General features: G+C 35.5%; 3 protein-coding genes across 3 annotated transcripts; 1 reads left to right on the top strand and 2 right to left on the bottom strand.

Moving 5' to 3' along the window:
* Positions 1 to 312: 312 nt before the first annotated feature.
* On the top strand, positions 313 to 10,914 carry LOC142643263 (dynamin-related protein 3A-like). The gene is made up of 20 exons (XM_075817807.1): positions 313 to 778; positions 2,114 to 2,396; positions 2,497 to 2,525; positions 2,635 to 2,736; positions 2,907 to 2,975; positions 3,060 to 3,119; positions 3,479 to 3,592; positions 4,102 to 4,150; positions 4,321 to 4,430; positions 5,021 to 5,113; positions 5,272 to 5,364; positions 5,456 to 5,593; positions 7,208 to 7,321; positions 7,428 to 7,523; positions 7,750 to 7,792; positions 8,235 to 8,383; positions 8,483 to 8,629; positions 9,035 to 9,087; positions 9,197 to 9,296; positions 10,084 to 10,914. Exons 1-20 carry the CDS (start codon positions 407 to 409, stop codon positions 10,357 to 10,359), a joined length of 2,490 nt encoding a protein of 829 aa, XP_075673922.1. The 5' UTR covers positions 313 to 406; the 3' UTR covers positions 10,360 to 10,914.
* Positions 10,915 to 15,223: 4,309 nt separating this feature from the next.
* LOC142644119 (uncharacterized) lies at positions 15,224 to 16,267 on the bottom strand. Its single transcript, XM_075818796.1, has 2 exons — positions 15,981 to 16,267; positions 15,224 to 15,788 (listed from the first exon to the last, which is right to left on the bottom strand). Exons 1-2 carry the CDS (start codon positions 16,265 to 16,267, stop codon positions 15,224 to 15,226), a joined length of 852 nt encoding a protein of 283 aa, XP_075674911.1.
* A 387-nt stretch (positions 16,268 to 16,654) lies between these two features.
* Positions 16,655 to 17,919, bottom strand: LOC142641999 (uncharacterized). Its single transcript, XM_075816339.1, has 2 exons — positions 17,445 to 17,919; positions 16,655 to 17,356 (listed from the first exon to the last, which is right to left on the bottom strand). The coding sequence occupies exons 1-2, from the start codon at positions 17,889 to 17,891 to the stop codon at positions 16,919 to 16,921; spliced, it is 885 nt and encodes a 294-aa protein (XP_075672454.1). The 5' UTR covers positions 17,892 to 17,919; the 3' UTR covers positions 16,655 to 16,918.
* Between the last annotated feature and the right edge of the window lie 3,390 nt (positions 17,920 to 21,309).

Here is a 21,309-nt window from a genome sequence, read left to right as displayed (position 1 = left end):
AAAAGAAAAAAAAAAGAAAAAACCAAGCCAGGAGGAGTAATATGTAAATATTTCAAATTAGAAAAAAAAAAAAAAACAAAAACCAGGAATCACAGTCCTTCTCGAATTTTCAGCCAACCAAAATATATAAAAAGCGTAGAAAATCACTGTTGTCTTTCTCGGCACGTATAGACGTTCCTAGGTTTTTGAAGTAAAACCACCACCGCTCATTCAAACAAAAGCCCCACACCCAAAATATATTAACCCCCCCAAAAAAAAAAAAAAAAAAAAAAACTCAAAAACCCAATCATTCACACACATTAGACACAGAGAGACTCATCACGATCTCTCTCTTTCTCTCTCTCTCTGAAAAAATTCAAAAACCCTAACCGATCCAATCCAATCCAATCCAATCCAATCTCCATCGATGGCGGAAGAACCATCGTCATCGCCACCACAGGCGCCGTCCTCCACGGCGGCGCCGCTGGGGCATTCGGTGATCCCGATAGTGAACAAGCTGCAAGACATTTTCGCGCAGCTGGGAAGCCAGTCGGCGATCGAGCTCCCTCAGGTTGCGGTGGTGGGGAGCCAGAGCAGCGGCAAGTCGAGCGTGCTCGAAGCTCTAGTCGGCCGCGACTTTCTCCCCCGAGGATCCGATATCTGTACTCGACGCCCGCTCGTTCTTCAGCTGTTGCAGACCAAGCGAAAACCCGACGGCACTGAGGAGGAGTACGGCGAGTTTCTTCACTTGCCTGGAAAACGCTTCTACGATTTCTCTGATATTCGGAGAGAAATTCAGGTACTCTTGCATTTTCAATTCGCTTCAATATTCAAAATTGCGCTTAGACTTTAGCGTAGGAGAGTATAGGTGTTTAAGTTCAACAATTTTCAGATAGGTAGATAAAGTGAAAGCATTGGTGCAATACATTGAATTTAAGAAGTTTTGATTCAACTTCTACCACTTGCATAAAAAGTTTCTTGAAATGGTTCATAAACCAATGCCCTTAGGGCATCTTTTAACTTTTCGCTTAAATTTAATTGAGGATTTTGATGTACTCAAGCTAAAGTATTGAAGGTAATGAACTTTAATTATGATTACTTATTTTGCTACTTCATGGTTCATGAGTATGCAAAGCTGTGTTTTTTCTGATATCCTATAGTTTTTGTTGCTGATAATTTAGCCTAGGAGACCATCGGTGATTAGTTCAACAATTTTCTGATGGGTAGATAAAGTAAAGCGTAGGTATAGTACATTAGGTTTCCCAATTAAATTGTTGTTGGAAACCGTAACAATTTTCGTGTTTCATTGGCCAATGCAACCTTTTTTTTAATATAATGGGGAATTTAAGAAATTGGGGAATTTAAGAAAGTAATGAGCTTTAGTTATGATTACTTATTTCTCTACCTTATGGTTCATGAGAATGCACAATTTTGGGTTAGCTATATCTATTCTTTTTTGCCATTTTATTCTATTGGATGTCATACTCTTTGTCACCTTGTTAATTGACATGTCATTTTTTTTAGGTCTTCCTCTAGCTTTTTCCAGTTTGCTTGACTTGAATCAACTTGTTCTTTTTTCTGAACTATAAGAATATATGATTGTGTGAAGTAGTTGAATAAATGAGCATACAATTTTTTTTTTTGGATTCCTCTGCTTGAATTAATTCGCATTTCCTTACTGATGTTACTGAGCTAATAAGAATATATATATATATATATATATATATATATATATATATATATATATATATATATATATATATATTGATAAGTAATAAGAATATTTGATTTATGTGGAGTAGTTGAAAGAATGAGCTTACAATGTATCTTATGGAATGTGTTTGAACAGAACTTCGGTGTTTTTTTTGGGGAGTTTTGGATAAGAAGAGAAACTCTACTATACCTTATGCAAAGAATTTTTTTTTTGTATTTTTATTTATCAAAAATTTTTTTTATCAAAAAACTAATTGTGCTGGTTCTTATTGCTCTCTTTAGTATTGAGAAGTAGCTAAATTGAATCAAATCAAGTTGAATAGCATTTGCATGTGGATGAAGATTTTATTAGATTTTGAACACACCTATATCTTACTTCCCTCTATTCTTTTCATTTTAAATAATTCCAAATGGACTATAGGCTGAGACAGACAGGGAAGCAGGGGGTAACAAAGGTGTCTCAGACAAGCAGATTCGCCTGAAGATTTTCTCACCGAATGTTCTTGATATCACACTGGTGGATCTCCCTGGTATAACAAAGGTTCCTGTTGGTGACCAGCCCTCTGATATTGAGGCAAGGATTAGGACAATGATCATGTCATACATTAGAAGAGAAAGTTGTCTTATTCTGGCTGTTACGCCAGCAAATTCAGATTTAGCAAATTCAGATGCTCTTCAGATTGCAGGAAATGCTGATCCTGATGGTAGGTTCTGAACAGAGAAAGATTATGCTTGTGGTATGCCTTTAGTTTTATCTATTTATATGTAAATATTAATTTGTAAGTTTTGATTTTCTATTGGCAGGTCATAGAACTATAGGCATAGTTACAAAGGTACATTATATCTTGGCTTGAACTTCTCCCATGTTTATGTATTTTTCCATCATTAACTAATTGTTATAATGTTCTGACAAGGTTTGGCATTTTCTCTGTGTGATCTTAGTTGGATATTATGGATAGAGGTACTGATGCCCGTAATTTATTGCTGGGAAAAGTGATTCCCCTCCGACTTGGTTATGTGGGAGTAGTGAATCGTAGTCAAGAGGTAATCATGTAACACTTAGAGATGGACAAATATTTGTTAATTCCATTACATCCTTTTATTTAGTTGTTTTATGTCATCCAAGTCTGAGATGGACAGAATGGAATTGCGAAGTTATTTTACTTGTGGGATAAGATTGTGATTTGGATTTTCAATTGTAATGCTTCAAACAGGATATTATGCTTAATCGCAGTATTAAAGATGCACTTGTGGCTGAGGAAAAGTTCTTTCGCAGTCGTCCAGTATGTTCATGCCGTTCCTTACTATATTGCTCTGTCAGAATTCCTTTATCAAATTGTATACTTAATTTCTTGCTTCTTAAATAGGTGTATAATGGTTTAGCTGATCGTTGTGGTGTTCCTCAGTTGGCAAAGAAGTTGAACCAGGTAGAGTTTTGCAACATTTAACTTACTTAATATGTCGTGGAATATAATTTACCATTCCAAAATAGATGCTTCATGTTCATCATCTGCTGCTACTCTTGAGCATGCACTTATACACCCAAACATGCACGCACCGCACACTCCTCTGCTCCTCTCTCTTGCTTCGATCATACAGAATAGGCGGAATATTATTTTTCTACCTTATAAATTATCCTGATTTTGGCAATTTCTCTGTAGTATTATTTCATGAGTCACGAATACTATAATATACTTCTAATCTATGAATCCCCCATTCCTTGTTATAAAAAACAACTATGAATCCTTTATTAACTTGAAATTTGTTATATTTAATTTATTTGCAGATTCTAGTCCAACATATCAAGGCAATACTACCTGGGCTTAAGTCGCGCATAAGCTCTGCACTGGTTTCTGTTGCCAAGGAGCATGCAAGCTATGGAGAAATCACAGAATCAAAGGCATGTTTAATTCTTTCAAGAGACTGCGTAAAACTTGGTTGAGATCATTGTTCAATCAATTGAATCTTTATTGCATGTTGTGAGGTTGTGAATTTTGTGCTAGGTATAACAGCGGACTTTAAATTTGCGTTTTACTCATCCAGTGTGGAATGCTGAATGAGTTTTTTATTTTTATTTTTGTTCAATGCTTGGTGTTCATAAATTGTACTTTTATTTTCACTTGGTTGGCAGCTTCTGTGGGCTACTGCTAATACTTTTCTTTTACTTATTTTAAAGTGATCACTCATCAGGTTAAATTTTTTTAAAAAAAATGTTTGTCCTGGTTGGGGAGCTTTCTTGCATTTTACCCTCTTGTGATGTGGTTTCCTCTACATGTGCAATTCTGAGTGTGAATTGAGTTTCCATTCTTAGATGTTATTGCCATTTTTCACTAAGATTTTGTTGGAATCCTTTTTTCTTTGTGATTATACTATTTTCCTTACAATAACTCACTTCCTTGAATCCAATAGGCTGGTCAGGGTGCTCTTCTCCTTAATATTCTTTCAAAGTATTCTGAAGGTAAATATAACTTTTCCTAGTTTTTTTGTCTTTAGCTCTTTATGGAAGTTGTCTTCTGTAATTAATGTTCTGACCACATCTGTTTACTTAAATCGTACTTTTTATTTTTTATTTTTTTTTATCTGTGCTTGAGTTCATTAATGGTAGCTTTATTACCACATTGGAAACAGCATTTTCTTCAATGGTGGAGGGGAAAAATGAAGAAATGTCAACATCTGAGCTGTCTGGTGGAGCGAGAATTCACTATATATTTCAATCAATCTACGTGAAGAGTTTAGAGGTGTGTGTTTTGATATTTTCAGGCACTTACCCTGTGACCTAATTTTTTTGCCCATGATGGGTTTGTTGTCTTACAATCTAGGTCAAAGGTACAATGATGTGCTACATCTTCAGTAGTTAATGATATTTATTTAATTATTTGTCTGGTTCTGTATGAAAAGTTATAAATCTAAGTTCTTGTAAGAATTGGATATATACAGAATTTTCTTTTTGGTTGAGTAAAATGTAAAATCTCCAGTAACCGATGGAAGATACAATACAAGCACAACCTGAACAACGATGACTATTACCTTGATATCTGCCTTTCACTCAACATGTACTCATGGGTGTGTGTTTGTAACTTACCAATAAGAAAAAAAAAAAACTACATTCTTGTTTGTTTAAGCAAGTATAATTTGATGAAACCACTAGAGTGAGGTGCAGTCTTAATAGTCGTTTGACCATCTTGTTTAAAAAAATTATGTTCAATGGGTGAGCATGCTAGCTCTCATGGGTGATGTGATGAATTCCATTTTGGTAACTGGGATGAAATGCTGGATTTAATTCTGCTTTTAACTGAGTGTGTCTGATTCAATTTGATATCTCTTGCAGGAGGTGGATCCATGTGAGGACCTAACTGATGATGACATTCGAACTGCTATTCAGAATGCAACTGGTCCTAGATCTGCCTTATTTGTTCCAGAAGTAGGTCTTATGTTTTTTTTCTTCAGAAAATTTTCTTTAATTTCAACGATTGATATTTTTCCTTATTTGTGGATTTTGTATTGTTGGTTGTCTGGATCCTCCTGATAACCCCACTCAAAGGTCAAGAACATATCTTATTGATTTAATGTCTTTATTAGGTTCCATTTGAGGTTCTTGTTCGAAGGCAAATAGCACGTTTATTGGATCCAAGCCTTCAGTGTGCCAGGTTCATATATGATGAGTTAATGAAGGTACGAGATTTCTTATTTCGTGTCTCCGGTGGTATCATAACAACATCACTTGTAAGTCTTGATCTCCAACTAATTTAGTTTCTCTCTACAGATTAGCCACCGCTGTCTAGTTAATGAACTGCAGCGATTTCCTGTTTTAAGAAAGCGTATGGATGAAGTTATAGGGAATTTTCTGCGAGAAGGCCTTGAACCCTCAGAAACAATGATTGGGCACATTATTGAAATGGAGGTATTTTGAAATGAAGATAATGAACAAGTACTTGCTCTAGACTCATAATACATCATGTAAATTATGGAGTTTACTTTCCTTTTCATTAAGGGCCTGTCTAATTAAAATCTTGTTCCACTATACAAACCTGGATAGCATCAATTAGTTTGGACACTGGCCTTGGATTTTCACTAGTATTAGTCAACAGTACAATTACCTATCAATTAAAACTTGGCAAATTTTTATCTGCCCTCATAAGATCCTGCCTAACATTTCTTCCTGTCAAATTATGATGCTTACCACTCATAAAAAATTATGATGCTTACCAATGTTTAGATTCTTAATTATATTATGTAGCAAAAAACGATTCTCAATTATATTCTAATTAGGGCCTGTTCGGTTGCTAGGAATTTCAAATCTTTAGAGTTATAGATTCTTGAGAGTTTAAACAAACAAGAATTAGAATTCCCTAGAGTTTTGACATTTCCGTTGTTCGGATATACTTATGAACTTGAATTTATACCGTGTTTTAGACCATACTAATAAAGAAATTAATTTTTATTATTTAAAAATAATGATGGACAAACTCATTTAGGACATAAATAATAAAATTTTTTGACTATTACAGATAATTAAAATTGAAAAAAAATCCTTTGAAAATTAATAAACATCTTTTTTGATAAGTAAAGAAAAATATATTAAATTTTTAAAAAGTGTCACCTTTTGTATCCTCTTTTTTCAAAAAATGCAGTATTGCCTTGTCTTATGTTGTCATACCCTGTGTAATGTCAGTACCTGTGCTTCATAGCAGTGCCACAAATGTGTCCGAGTTGTGTCTAGGCTGTGTTTCTATTAAATATATGTATATATATATTTATATTTTTTGTGGGATACATATGGGATGCGCAGGCATGTCTCAGCTAGTATACATGGTAAGAAGAGTCCAGTATTTGGGGGGCTATTTCCTCCTGCTTGATATGGAATATTTGGAGGGAAAGAAATATGCTCAACTTTGAAGGTAGGGAACAATTGGTTGCTCAACTCAAGTCTCGGCTGTTGGGCATACTTTTTGAGTGGCAATATTCTGAGTCTTCTTCTGTCCTTTTTTACCTAGACATGCTTGCTTTATGGACTGCTTGTATCTGGACGGATTAATTTCTTCTTGTTTTCTGTTTCTTTGCTTAGAGTCCTTGGCATACTTAGGTTGCGTTTGGGATTAGAGTTTAAAGTTTGCTTATTTTACTATTTAGCTTATTTTTGCTACTATTCATGTTTCTCACTGCACTTTTTGATACTATTCATGGGTTCCACCGTATTATTTCAACTAGCATTTACTTTTATCTACCGTACTCTTAGCAAAACATTTTCAGTTTCAGCTAAATAAGCTGTTTCCAAATGGACTCTTAGTGTACTTGGGCCTCGGCTTTTTTCTTGTTTTTTCTTGTTTTCTTTACATCAATGAAGCTCTTTTCTTACTGATTAAAAAAAGAATTCAAAGCTTTTACCCTGTTTCCTTGCTCGTTTACTATATATCAACAATGCATAGGCTTCTCATGGTGGACATACTACTTTCATTGTCCTTAATTCTGTTTCTTAGGAATGCTTATGGATTTTGCAATCTAACTCATTTTGCAGATGGACTACATAAACACTTCCCACCCAAATTTTATTGGTGGGAGCAAAGCTGTAGAGGTTGCACGGCAACAGACTACATCTTCGAGGATCCCTTTAACTGTTTCCAGGCAAAAGGTATGTCTGCTGTGCTATTAGTCATCTATATTTTGCAATACATGAAACCATTAATTTTCTTCTGTTTGATTTTTCTTTTTTCTTTTTCATCTTTTGGTTTTTAAAGGATGGTGCGGAACCTGATAAGGCACCAGCATCTGAAAGAAGTCTGAAATCGCGAGCCATTCTTGCCAGGCAAGCAAATGGAGTTGTGTCTGATCAGGTATGGAGAATTTGACTTGGAAAGGAAAAAAGTATTGAGAATTTGTCTTTTCACTCATCTGGTGAACAAGCACAATCCTTCTCATCCCTAAAGAAACTATGCAAACTTTATGCCTGTGCTTGCCATTACATATTAAAACTTAACAAGCAAGTTAAAATTTTCAGAAGGATAATTTATTCATTTGGTCTAATTAATTTTGTTTTTGTGATTTCATATGGATTCACAGGGTGTTCGACCTGTGGCAGAGGTTGAAAAAGTCTCTTCCTCAGGTAACGTGTTAATTTGATGAATTTAGTTCAAATTGTTTTATATCTGCAATAACATTTTGGGATTGTGTACTAAATTCTTAATCCTAAACAGTGCTAATTCCTTGAAAGCAGTAATTTTTTTATTGGTAGGTCACATGCCCCCCTGTGGGTTTCTGAACCCATGACCTTACCCTCCACCTTGCTTTTACAAGGGGAGGAGGCACCATTAGAGTTAGAGCTTATTGGCTACATGAAAGCAGTAAAAAAATACCCAAATCTTAAATTATATATAAATATATATTTATATATAAAATCTGTTGATTGCAAATGCTGTTCCTGACAATAAATCTTGGAAGCAGTAAATTACCCATTTCTTTTTTTCTATTTTCAATCCCCAATTATGCTAATTCAGTAGTAGGATTAAAAGATATTCTAAAATTTGGAAGGATTAATTATTGATCAGGAAACCCAAGTGGTTCAACTTGGGGAATTTCATCAATTTTCGGTGGAGGTGATAACCGTATTGCCGCTAAAGAGAGCTTCACGAACAAGTCATATATTGAACCTGTTCACAGTATGGAGCAATCCTTATCTATGATCCATTTGAGAGAGGTATACATTATCTTTCCAGTGTCTGCTGCTGAGTTTTCCAATATCTTCCCCCTCATATGCTTAATTTATTCTAATAAATATTTGTTGATGTTCTTTAAGCCCCCAACTATCTTGAGGCCTACAGAAGGTCACTCAGAGCAGGAGGCTGTTGAAATTGCAGTGACTAAATTGCTGCTGAGATCATACTATGACATCGTCCGGAAGAACATTGAGGACTCTATACCTAAAGCAATTATGCACTTCCTGGTATTCTCATCCTCATCCTTTGCCATATCATGGGAAATCTTTTTTTTTTTAATTTTATTTTATTAATATGTGCATCATGTCTTTATCATAATCGAACAATTATGGGTGGGTGGGTGTGTTAGCAGTAACATGTGGCTTATATGCAATACTTTTCACAGTACAGGGATATGGAAATTAAGGTTAAGAATGTTTCTCTGGCCTCATATTAACTTTCACATTCTTGATGTTAATTAAGAATGTTAATATCTTAGGAAAGAATCAAAAAGTAGGAGGCCTTTACAAGTAGTACACTGAACAATCCATAAAAATTGTGGGATTTTGCCCTCTATGTCATTATTCCTGGGGTGCAATTTTCTTTCATTTGATATTCATTTAATTTTGATAGTTACTTGAATGTATATTCAGGTAAACCATACAAAACGTGAGCTGCACAATGTTTTCATCAAAAAGCTTTACAGGTAATGTGGAGAAGTGTACTGAGATGTAATCCCTTGAATCTTAGATTGTATGCTAGTTCCCCTTGGTTCTAAATGCAACCACTGCAATGTATCTTATGCTCCAAAACAGAGAGAATCTGTTTGAAGAGATGTTGCAGGAGCCTGAGGAGGTAGCAATGAAGAGAAAGCGCACTCGAGACTCACTCCGAGTTCTTCAACAGGCTTTCAGGGTAAGTGTCACCTGAATTATTAATCAGCAGAAGTTTGCGTGAATCTATAGGCTCTTCAAATATAATTTTAATTTCTCAACTGCATTTAGTTTTTGATTATTAGTTTCATTGTTTGGGGAAGGGATTTTCTCATGAAAACATTGTGCATTTTATGTTCATGGTGGGATGATTTTTTTTCTTTCTTTCTTTTCTTGTTGCCCTTTTCCTGGATGCATATAATTACTAGCCTTAGTTTCATGAATGTGTGATGCAGAAGAATTTATGCCCAAAAGGGAAAAAAGGCCCATTAGTCCATTGTCTGTAATTGCACTATCTGTTATATTTAATATAATATTTTTTTTGTTATGTTTTGTGTATTTTATAAGGTAATGTGACTTTTACTGAAGTTGGATGGTTAGTATTTTAATTTTATAGGTAAGATGAAGGTCTAGGATTATTATAAATAGCCTATCTTGAGTTATTGTAGACAATTTTTCTGATTTAATGTATGAAATTTCAGATTTGAGTATTACTTGAGTTCTTCGTGCCTAGGGATCTTAGAGTTCCTACTTATATCCTATTTTCTTCTCCTAGCTGTCAAACTTGTGTAATTGCTGGAAATTCATAAACCCTTCTTCGACACCATATCTAAGTTCTCCATCCCCTTGTCGTTGTGATTTTCTTGTAAACATCACACATAAGTATAAGTATGTTGTAAAATACTAAATTGATATCTTAAGCTCAATAAGTTAACTAATTTGTTGGAAATTATGGTCAAATTAATTGAGATGTGTTCTTTTTTGTGTAGACATTGGATGAGTTGCCTTTAGATGCTGAAACAGTTGAGAAGGGTTACAGTTTTGGTGCTGATCCGACAGGGTTGCCAAGGATACATGGACTGCCAACATCATCGATGTATTCTACGAGCAGTTCTGGTGATTCGTATTCAGCGTCTCCAAAAAACCCAAAGTCACGAAAGTCTTCTCACTCAGGGGAGCTTCAGCAACCATTTTATGGTAATGCAGATTCTAATGGAAGTGGACGCTCTTACATGCCAGGTCTCTATCCGACAGTGGATACATAAGGCATTTGAATGTGCTGTGTATTGGTCCATATCTTTTTTTTTTTTTTTTGACATTGTATTGGTCCATATCTTATTAGCAATTACAAGGCATATATTCATTTGACTGCCCTGTCCAACTTTGGAGATGGTTGGAATTCGACCTGCCAGGGCTGGCTCATCGGGGAGTCGGCATTTTCTTCTAACTAGATGTGTGCAAAGCCAGATTTTGGTATTGCTTTCATCTTTATATCGTTCTGTTTTGTTCCTCCAATATTATATAGGTTTTAATTTCATTGTTTACAAGGGTCGAAAAAGAATAACAGGGTCCCTATAATCTCCTTATGTCAGAGGCAGCAGCTTTCTATATATATATTTTCCTGCAAGCTTTCTGGTTTGAGATTTGTTGAATTGTGATGATTTTCAGCCAATTGTATCAGTATTTTTGAAGTACCTATGCTAGTGCTCTACTCCCCCATTTGGTGGAGAGCACAGTAACACTAACTCTTTCCGTTAGCTGTTTGTTTTGTTGACATTTTTGCATATATGGGTGAAATTTATTTGCCGTTTATTTTGTCAGTGTAACTTGCATAATAATAATGTGGAAAATGCCATGTTATATGGAAATAATATGGAAGTTCTATTTCTAAATTGATGTGATTATTTTAGCAATTGATGTTTTAATTTTACCATTAATATGTTTATATTTGATTGTTTACTTTGTATTCTCCCTCTTATTAGTATCTATATTTGATCGTTTCCTTTCTATTCTCCCTTTTATTAGTAACATGCCTAATTTCGTGGTGAATCTTACAACGAGATGGCCATTGGTATTTTTGAAAGGTGGACTTTATGACTAAACGGGTGTTGATTTTCAGGGTCAGGATGTTGTAAATTACCTGGATTCTTTGGTGAAACATTAGTACTCCTTTTATGGATGAGTAATTTGTAGACATGGCAAAATGGGTCAGAGTTTTCTAACTTGACCTGATCTGAAATTACCCAATCTGAACCCGATTTTTTGAGCCAAAGCAAAAACAGGTTGACCCATAACTTGACTCATGTTTTTTCAAGTCAACTTGACTCAACTCGTGATTCGAACCATTTTTTAGAACTTTTTTTTTTGGGTAAAAAATAAAATAAAATAAAGACAATATTGGTTTAATTGTTTGTCGTGAGTTTTAAGGAAATGATTGAGACATTTACATAATTACATGCATGCAAATGAATGGAAAGAGGAATGGTTAAACATTTTGTAATGAGTAGGGTTGTCCAGAGACCCGGCCAACCCGACTCATCCGCCGCCGACCAAACCGACTTCTCCGGTGGTCGGAAACGGGTTTGTTCCTTCAAAACCCGAGTTTGGCGGGTCGGACGTCGGTTTTCCTTCTCCAGAATCCGATCAAAACCGATCCGACCGATCTGTGAGATTACCGGCGATATTTGGTAGATCCGGTGAGATTTAAACTATTTTCGTCAAGATCTCGGCAAGATTTCACCGGATTTGGCCAAGATCTTGCCGAAAATGGCCTAAATTAGGCCGGATCTGGAGAAACTTCAAAAATTTTCGCCGGATTTTCGCCGTTTTCACGCCTTTTTTCGCCGTTTTCATGCCGTTCTCGCCGTTTTCTGGATTTTCGACCCCGATCGACCCATCCGCCGTCATCTGATGGTCTGATCCGCCCAATCCGTTCATTTCGGCGGTCGGCGACGGGTGCATTTTTTTGCCACCCGATTCCGGCGGGTTGGTTCCGGGTTGGGCACAAACCCGACCCGGACCGACCCGTGGACAGCCCTAGTAATGAGTAAAAATTTTTAGATATCATATAACAAAGTACATTCTAAGATAATTTGGTTACAGTAGAATTAAAAATATAGAATTAAAATTATAGACATGTGTGAAAAATATTCATAAGTATGAAAATAGTGAAATTAAAGTTTCAAATTAGCAAAAATTATGAATGCTTAGAGCTATTTTTTCACAATTTATGTTCAAAATAAACAATTTTTCAAAATAAATTATGATATTTTCTAGAATGTGTGTTGCTTAATAATGATATGACATTCATAAAAGAGACTATGTATAAATAAATAAACGATCAAACTTTAATATATATTCTCAAATTGAAATAGTGTCAACCATAATTGATAATAGATTATAAAATTAATTTTCAAAATTGTGAATTTCTTATACGTTTTTATTCTTTGTTAAATGAGTTATCTCATTTGTAATTTTGTTTTATATTTGGAATGTTGATATTGTGTAGAAATAAAACTTTTGTATTTGTTTTACTTATTTGTATTATTTTGTTTTAGTTAGCAATATTGGGATTTATATAATTTTAAAATTATTGAATAAGTGTGCATTTGGCATCGACTTAAAAAGCCAATTTTTTTTACAATTCAACTTATTTTTGCTATTATTTATAGGTTCCATTGCACTTTTTGGTACTATTTATGAGTCTCACTATATTATTTCAACTACTTTTTAGCTTTATCTACCTTATTTTCAGCAAAAAGTTTTCAGCTTTAACTAAATAAACTATTCCCAAATAGACACTAAGTATTAATAAGCTTAATTAAGTTAATTTTTTTTTATATAAGTGATGAATTCAAAGTAATACATTTTACCTCTAGTAATTTGTTGCATGAATTTTCAAATGGCAAATACATGTTTTCTTTATTAAAAAAAAATTATATGAAAATACGGGTCAACCCAACCCCCAACCCGATTGACTCAAATCCCTTTTTAAGCCGCTTAAAATGGCCAATTTTTTACTCGTAACCCATTTGACCCACGACCTAATTGACTCAATCCACCCGTTTGCCATGCTAGTAATTTGGGACGAAGAAGAGAAAAAAGGCCATAAGCGAATTTTCAAGGTTTTATCAAAATGAGCATCCAAAATAAGATTTTAAAACATTAATGGCAAACTTGGATGGGGTATGTGGATGAGGACTTTGATAAAGATTCTTCACAAAATAGGCGACATTGTCGTCTTCCCTGGGGATTTTAAACCCATTCCCAGCAGGATATACAAAAAGCTTTAAATCTTTTTGCATCCTGAGATGGTCATTCATATCCATTGGTGGGACGTTATTAAACAGGTTGAACATTCCTTCATTTGGAGGACTTGAGTCTTGAGTTTGAGGTTGCGGCGGAGAAGGTGAGTAATAGAAGTTGCCTTGGGTTGTTGGAGAAAATCCATAATGATCACCCAAAAATACCATAAAAATGGCTAGACTTAAGTACAAAAATTGGAGCAACCACCATGGGCGGCTTCCCGATGGTGGTGGAGCTTCAATAAGTGCTGGTGGTGGTAGAATTTACAAGACTTCGGGTGAAGAAAACTCCGGTATTGTGATCTGTTGTTGGCCTTGTCTTTTAGCGTCACCGTGAATTGGGGCATAAAATTGTTGGTGGGGTAGTGCAATTGGTACATAGAACATATCGTATTGTGCTTGTCGATTGGGCTGAAGGGGTGGCTGTTGTACTAGCAGGGATTGTGGTGGTGGAGGGGGAGCATTGGAAGGTGGAGTTCCAAAAAATCTCTTCACCAAGAAAATGGTATTTCGGTTTAGAGCAAGAGTGAGAGTGAGAGTGAGAATGAGATTGGGAGTAGTGACTAGTGATAGTGATAGCAAGAGAGTATATAGGGATCTGTCAGAGTAATTCAATCTGAGCCGTTAGATTGGTTTCTTGAACGTCGTTGGATGGGAGGGAGAGATAGATTAATTATATCTGATAAAAAAGAGAAAGCGAGGAGAATTACTACTAACTCCATGGAAAAGAAGATAAAGAAGTAGAAAGTCAATTCGGTAGGTTAAAGAATAAATCATACATGCATTAGATAGTTAAAATTGGGTTTGTGATAAAGCAATGGGCTCCATAGGTGGCAATGCTGAGTCATGACCTGTGAAGCACGGGTGTAGCAAAAGGGTAGCCTTACTCGTGTTAGATGCGGCGTGTAGCCTGGAAGCGCGTCCCACACAAATTTTTTTTGAGTCGATACGGCCGGACACGAACCCAGATCTTCCTCTCTTCTTCCCAAATTCTTCTTCTCTCCTCTGGTCTCTCCAGCTTCCTTTTATTTTATCTTTTTTGACTTTTCAACTTTTTGTTTATTGCTTTTGTTTTGGTTTCTCCACTTAGTTAGAACATCCACAGCAATGGAGCTAAAAATTTAGCTTTTTAGCTCCACAAAAAGTTACTTTATCTATTTTACCTACTCACCTTACAAAACATGCTGCAGCAGTGGATCTATTTTAGCTTTCAACACAATAAAATAATATAAACATCACAATAAAAATAATATATCCACTACAATAAAATAATATATCCATTACGATAAACAACAATCACAACTACCCGTAACCGCTACCATCGACTCTTCCACCGCCACCGCAATCGCTATTGCTACCGCCACCGCTATCGCTGTCACCACCGCCGCCGCCGCCGCCGTCACCACCGCCGCCGCCGCCAATTCTTCCACCACCGCCACCGCAGTCGCTACCGCTACCATTACCGCTGCAGCCACCGCCACCACTACCACCACCACCGATTCTTCCACCACCGCGGCTGCCACCGCCATCGACTCTTCTACCACCGCCCAAATTATACTTATACATTTTTTTTTTTACTAAAACAATTACTCAATCATCATGATAGCGTAACAATAATATTTTATTTTAACTCCAAATTATATATATACAAAACTCAAACTAAATTATGAAATAGAGGAACTTTATAAGAAAACATATAAAATAAAACACATATTATAGTTGGAACAATGTAGTCCATAGATTACTCACATACATAACTCAAACTAAATTACAATAAAACTCACACACTCGCACAACAACAAAACTCACACACTCGCACAAGTTCCTACGACTCGCCATGCAATTGCCATAAATGTTCAACAAGGTCCTTCTGGAGTTGAAAATGAATGTCTCGGTCTCTAATGCGTACATACCTCTCAATGTATGACAAAAATTCATCATTTTGTTCATGTAACACTTGCATAGGAGGATTATCCACTTCATCAATTTGTTCATAATCCAAGTTTACCACTTCATTATCATCCCGCTCATCTTCAACAATCATGTTATGGAGAATTATATACGCTTTCATGATCTTTTGGAGTGTTTCAAGATGGAAAAAGCGTGCAGGTTCACGGACAATTGCGAAACGTGCTTGAAGCACTCCAAATGCACGCTCAACATCCTTCCTATACGCCTTTTGGGTTGCTGCAAATAATTTTTGCTTAGGTCCTTGTGGAGATGGGATTGTTTTCACAAATGCTGCCCACTTTGGATATATGCCATCAGCAAGGTAATATCCCATTGTGTAGTCATGACCATTAATTGAGTAATATACTGCAGGACCACATCCTTCAGCAAGTTCATTAAATACATGAGACTGCTCTAACACATTAATATCATTATTTGACCTAGGTAACCCAAAAAATGCATGCCATATTCAAAGATCATATGATGCTACTGCCTCCAAAATAATAGTAGGCTCACGAATATGACCACAATATTGACCTTTCCATGCAGATGGATAATTTTTCCACTTTCAATGCATGCAATCAATTGAACCTAACATAACTGGAAAACCTCGGCGTTCACCATGAGCTAACAGTCTAGCAATGTCTTCATTGTTTGGCTTTCTCAAGTATTCCTCAGAGAAAACATCAATTACCGTCGTAATAAAATTTTTCAAACTTTCTAATGCAGTAGTTTCTCCAATCCGCACATATTCATCTACCAAATCCCCTGATACTCCATACGCAAGCATTCTAAGTGCAGCAGTTATCTTTTGTAATGAAGATAAACCAAGTTTGTTGGCACTATTTCTTTTTTGGACAAAGTAAGAGTCATGAGCTTCTACCTTGGATTGAATACGGAGAAAAAGAGAACACTTCATCCGAAATCTTCTACGAAATCAAGCGGGTGGATATATTAGCGTGGGAGCAAAGTAATCAAGAAAAAGCCTCTCATGGCCTGCCAAATGATTACGTAGAATAGAGCGACGACGTTTAGGTTGTGATGTTTCCATAACAAGTTCTTCGATTATCTCATCCTCATCTGAGTCATCAAGAAGCAACTTGAGAAACAAAGAGCGATTCATGGATGCAACCTTCAAGACAATTGGAAAACAATTATTACTATAGATGCAAGATTAAAGTCAAGTGACATAAGCCACAACAAATTGAATATAACCAATTTACACACAAGTCACAACACAAACAAGATGAACAATAAATTTAAAGGTTTACTACCAAAATACTATAAATTTTAAGCCACTACAAAATACTACCAAAATACCATAAATTTAAAAGTTTACTACCAAAATACTTAAAGGCCTACAACCAAAATACTTAAAGGCTTACATAAGCCACTACAAAATACATAAAGGCCTAAGCTACATCCAAAATACAATCAAACCAATTAATTACGTGAACTTCGTTTTGCCATGATTTCCTCTTGGAGTTGTTCATAAAAAGATTTTTGTGTTCCGGTCAAGCCGCTTGTATCTTTCATCATGATTCTCTCCTCCTCTAACATATATTGCATCTCAAATTTTTTTCTTCTCAATCATGACTCTTTCCTTCTCAATCTTAAGTTTTTCTTCACTTCTTTCCTTCTCAATTGTAAGTTTTTCCCTCTCAATAAACATTTTTTCCTCTTCCAATCGAGTTACCTCCTCAATAAATTTCATTTTCTTGGTCAAATATTCCCCTACATCTTTTCCGGTGGCTTTGTTCTTGCGGTTGGCCTTTTCGGCATTCTTACCAATTGACCTCTCAAAATTGGAATTGTCACCAAGTCTGGACCCACAATCCCCTTCGCCCCCTTCGCCAATAGATATTGACTCTAGAGTTGGAGGCACGGATACTCTTGATCTTCCATTAAGATTGGCAAACTTTGGTTGGTCCTTTAACATGAGCCAACAATGCTCAAGAAGAAAGGGTTTTTTGTGTATCTCCAAAAAAAAAGCCTTCGCATTGGTAATCTAAGAAAAAAAAAAAAACATAACATGATTAGAATCTTCAAACTATTGATAAATGGGTATGTTAACACTAATGCAATATAATTTATACCTGATTTTGTTCGGTTATACCACTTTTATGACGTGCGTTAACTTTAGACATACACCTTGCAAACTTATTTGTCCTTTCACTAATCAATCCCCAACGACTTAACAAGGAGGTAATAGTACGTGTGGTACCGGATTTATTGTACTGCGTGAAGTATTCCCAAACATTTTGACGAAATGTAGCTTGTGTTTGTTCATTACTGTTTACGGGATCAACACTAGTATTAAGCCATGCTGACACTAGGAGTTGATCTTCCTCTACACTAAAGTTAGCGCCCCGTTTTCCTTTTGTAGAAGAGGCATTCTCAACTTCAGGTGGAGAATCAGAAACTGACACAGGAGTATTTTGAGATGTTCCTAAAAGTTGTGAGTCAATTTCTATATCCCCATTCATGATACCCGTGTAATATGGTAGGTCCCTACATGACTCCATGTCTTTACGAGATTCCATAAAATTAGACAAAAAAAAAAAATTGTAAAGTTCCCTGCACACAGAAAATTCCCAATTGAATATTTATATCAAAGCTTAAAATACTTAGAATCATAAATACTTATGCATAAATACTTAATCCCACTGATAAATAGAACATGATTATGTATAAATACTTAATTTGACAGTAGCTTAATCCCACTGATAAAGAAAACCACACTACAAATTCCTGCAAACAGAAAAATCCCACTACATTCCAATACAAATATATTCTATCCATTCATGGATGCTCTGAATCAAAAGCTAAAAAAAAATGTAAAGTTCCCCGCACACAGAAAATTCCCAATCTAATATTTATATCAAAACTTAAAATACTTAGAATTATAACAATAGAACATAAATACTTAATTTGACAGTAGCTTAATCCCACTGATAAAGATAACCACACAACAAATTCCTGCAAACAGAAAAATCCCAATGCATTCCATCACAAATACATTCAGTCCATTCATGGATGGTCTGAATCAAAAGTCAAAAGAAATGTAAAGTTCCCTGCACACAGAAAATTCCCAATACATTCTGTCCAATACAAATACATTCTGTCCAATACAAATACATCCTGTCAATACAAATACAGAGACAACTGACCTGAAGTGAAACAGAGAGGTGGGTCTGAGCTGATCGGCAGCTTGGGACGGCGGTAAAATAGAGGTGAGAGTGGGTCGGTGACGCTGAGAGAGTTTGAGAGCTCGGGACGGCGTGGGTCTGAGGCTGAGAGGGTTGATCGGCGGTGGGTATCAGCTGGTGGGTCGGTGACGTTGAAGATGACAAGGGCCGGCGGTGGTGAGCTTGAGAGAGTTTTGAGAGAGTTGAGTGCTTGGACGGCGTGGGTCTGAGGTCGAGAGGGTTGATCGGCGTGGGTCGGTGTGGGTCTCAGTTGATCGGCGGTGGGTTTTAGCTGGTGGAACGGTGACGTTGAAGACAACAAGGGCCGGCGGCGGTGAGCTTGAGAGAGTTTTGAGAGAGTTGAGAGCTTGGATGACGTGGGCTGAGGCCGAGAGGGTTGATCGGCGTGGGTCTCAACTGACGTTGAAGACGGCATCGACGGCGGTGAGCTTGGGAGAGTGAACTTGAGAGAGTTGAGAGCTTCCAATTAGATTAGAGTGACTGTGAGAGAGAAAGAGAGAGGGGAGCGCCAACGTTTATTATTTTAATCCCAAAGTTGAATAAAAAAATCTTTTTTTTTTTTTATAGCTCTTAGCTACAGTGCTCATGTATTGATACATGAGCACTGTAGCACAAAGCTAAAAAATTTTAGCTTTGCCTCCACTGCTGCAGGAGGGTTTTTTGGGTTTGAGTGGAGCTAAAATAGCTATATAGCTATTTAGCTCCACTGCTGCAAATGCTCTTAATATTTATTAATTTTCTTTAGTTTTGTTTTGTGAGCTTGACACGTGACAAAGCATTGGAACTCAGGCTTATTTATTCAGTTTTGGACTCTTCCCCAAGTCGAATGTGATATATTAATTAGACACATATTTACATATATATATAACTTATGCCTTGATTATTAAAAAAATAAAAAATTATGCCTTTTTATTTTCATTATCTTTTTTTTTTTAGTAAATTTATTTTCATTTTCAAGTCTATCTTATGGTTCCTATAAAAAAAAGTCTATCTTATTGTTTTAACTTGTGCCATTTTATTTTCAATCTTGTATTTTAATTTCTAAACATCATTTAATAATTGTGTATTTACTTTATCTTTCACTATTGCTCTTAAATTAATGTATAATTAATATAATATAAAAAAAATTCTTAACAATATACAATAAATAAAAATAAAAATATGACGTCAAAGTATCAAATTAGCAAAAATTATGAATGCTTAGACCTATTTTTTCACAATTTATGTCCGAATTAAACGGCTTTTCAAAATAAATTACGATATTTCCTAGAGTGTGTGTTGCTTAATAATGATATGATATTCATAAAAGAGACTATGTATAAATAAGTAAACAATCAAACTTTAATATATATTCTCAAATTGAAATAGAGTGCCAACCACAATTGATAATAGATTATAAATTTAATTTTCAAGATTATAAAGTCCTTATACTTTTTTATTCTTTGTTAAATAAGTTATCCAATAAGTCATTTGTAATTTTGTTTTATATTTGGGATGTTAATATTGTGTAGAAATTAAACTTGTGTATTTGTCTTACTTATCTTTGTGTTATTTTATTTTAGTTAGCAATGTTAGGATTTATATAATTTTAAAATTATTGAATAAGTGTGCGTTTGGCATTGGCTTAAAAAGCTAGTTTTTTATTTATAATTTTATTAATCAGCTTTTTTTTTCTTTTTGCTACTATTCATAAGTCTTATTGCACTTTTTGGTACTATTTATGAGTTCCACTATACTATTTTAGCTATCTTTTAGCTTTAGCTATCGTACTTTTAGCAAAAAGCTTTTAGTTTCAGTTAAATAAGCTATTCCCAAATAGACACTAAGTACTAATAAGTTTAATTGAGTTCATTTTTTTATTATATAAGTGGTGAATTCAAAGTAATGCATTTTACATCAAGTAATTTGTTGTATGGCTTTCCAAATGACAAATACATGTTGTTTTCTTTATTAAAAAAAAGAAGAAGTGAAAATATGGGTCAACCCGATTCGACTCGCAACTCAATTGACCAAAACCTGTTTTTAACCTGCTTAAAATTACCCTTTTTTTACTTGTAACTTGTTTGACCCGCAACTCGATTGACACAACCCGCCCGTTTTCCATGTTTAGTAATTTGGGAGGGAGAAGAGAAAAAAGGCCATAAGCAAATTCTCAAGACTTTACCAAAAGGAGCATCCAAATTAAGATTTTAAAACATTAATGGCAAACTTGGATGGGGTATGTGGATAAGGACTTTGATAAATATTCTTCACAAAATAGGCGATATTGTTGTCTTCCTTGGGGATTTAAAACCCATTCTCACCAAGATATACAAAAATCTTTAAATCTTTTTCCATCCTGAGATGGTCATTCATATCTATTGGTGGGACGCTATTAAACGAGTTGAACACTCCTTCATTTTGAGGACCCGAGTCTTGAGTTTGAGGCTACGGCACAGGAGGTGCATTATAGGAGTTGCCTTGGGTCGTTGTAGAAATTCCATAACGAACACCCAAAATTGCCATTAAAATGGCTAGACTTAAGTACAAAAAATGGAGCAACCACCATGGGCTGCTTCTTGATGATGGTGGAGCTTTAATAAGTGTTGATGGTGGTAGAATTTGCAAGACTTTGGGTGAAGAAAACTTCAGTATTTTGATTTGTTGTTGGTCTTGTCCTTCAACGTCGCTGTGAATTGGGGCATATAATTGTTGGCGAGGTAATGCAATTGGTACATAGAACTAGGGCTATCCACGGGTCGAGTTGGCCCGA

Source organism: Castanea sativa, chromosome 7, assembly GCF_040712315.1.
Source record: "Castanea sativa cultivar Marrone di Chiusa Pesio chromosome 7, ASM4071231v1".
Lineage (NCBI taxonomy): Eukaryota > Viridiplantae > Streptophyta > Magnoliopsida > Fagales > Fagaceae > Castanea > Castanea sativa.
Note: the sequence above shows the minus strand (reverse complement) of the source record. Positions and strands in the feature narration are given on the sequence as shown.

Excerpts from the sequence above, each read along its gene's own strand:
- LOC142641999 (XM_075816339.1), bottom strand. The coding sequence starts at position 17,891 with ATGGAATCTCGTAAAGACATGGAGTCATGTAGGGACCTACCATATTAC. Across the intron at positions 17,357-17,444 it reads GTATAACCGAACAAAATCAG|ATTACCAATGCGAAGGCTTT; the intron begins GTATAAATTATA and ends TTTTTTTCTTAG.
- LOC142643263 (XM_075817807.1), top strand. The coding sequence starts at position 407 with ATGGCGGAAGAACCATCGTCATCGCCACCACAGGCGCCGTCCTCCACG. Across the intron at positions 3,593-4,101 it reads GAGAAATCACAGAATCAAAG|GCTGGTCAGGGTGCTCTTCT; the intron begins GCATGTTTAATT and ends TGAATCCAATAG. Across the intron at positions 7,322-7,427 it reads TAACTGTTTCCAGGCAAAAG|GATGGTGCGGAACCTGATAA; the intron begins GTATGTCTGCTG and ends TGGTTTTTAAAG.
- LOC142644119 (XM_075818796.1), bottom strand. The coding sequence starts at position 16,267 with ATGAAGTGTTCTCTTTTTCTCCGTATTCAATCCAAGGTAGAAGCTCAT. Across the intron at positions 15,789-15,980 it reads AATGAAGACATTGCTAGACT|GTCAAATAATGATATTAATG; the intron begins GTTAGCTCATGG and ends TGGGTTACCTAG.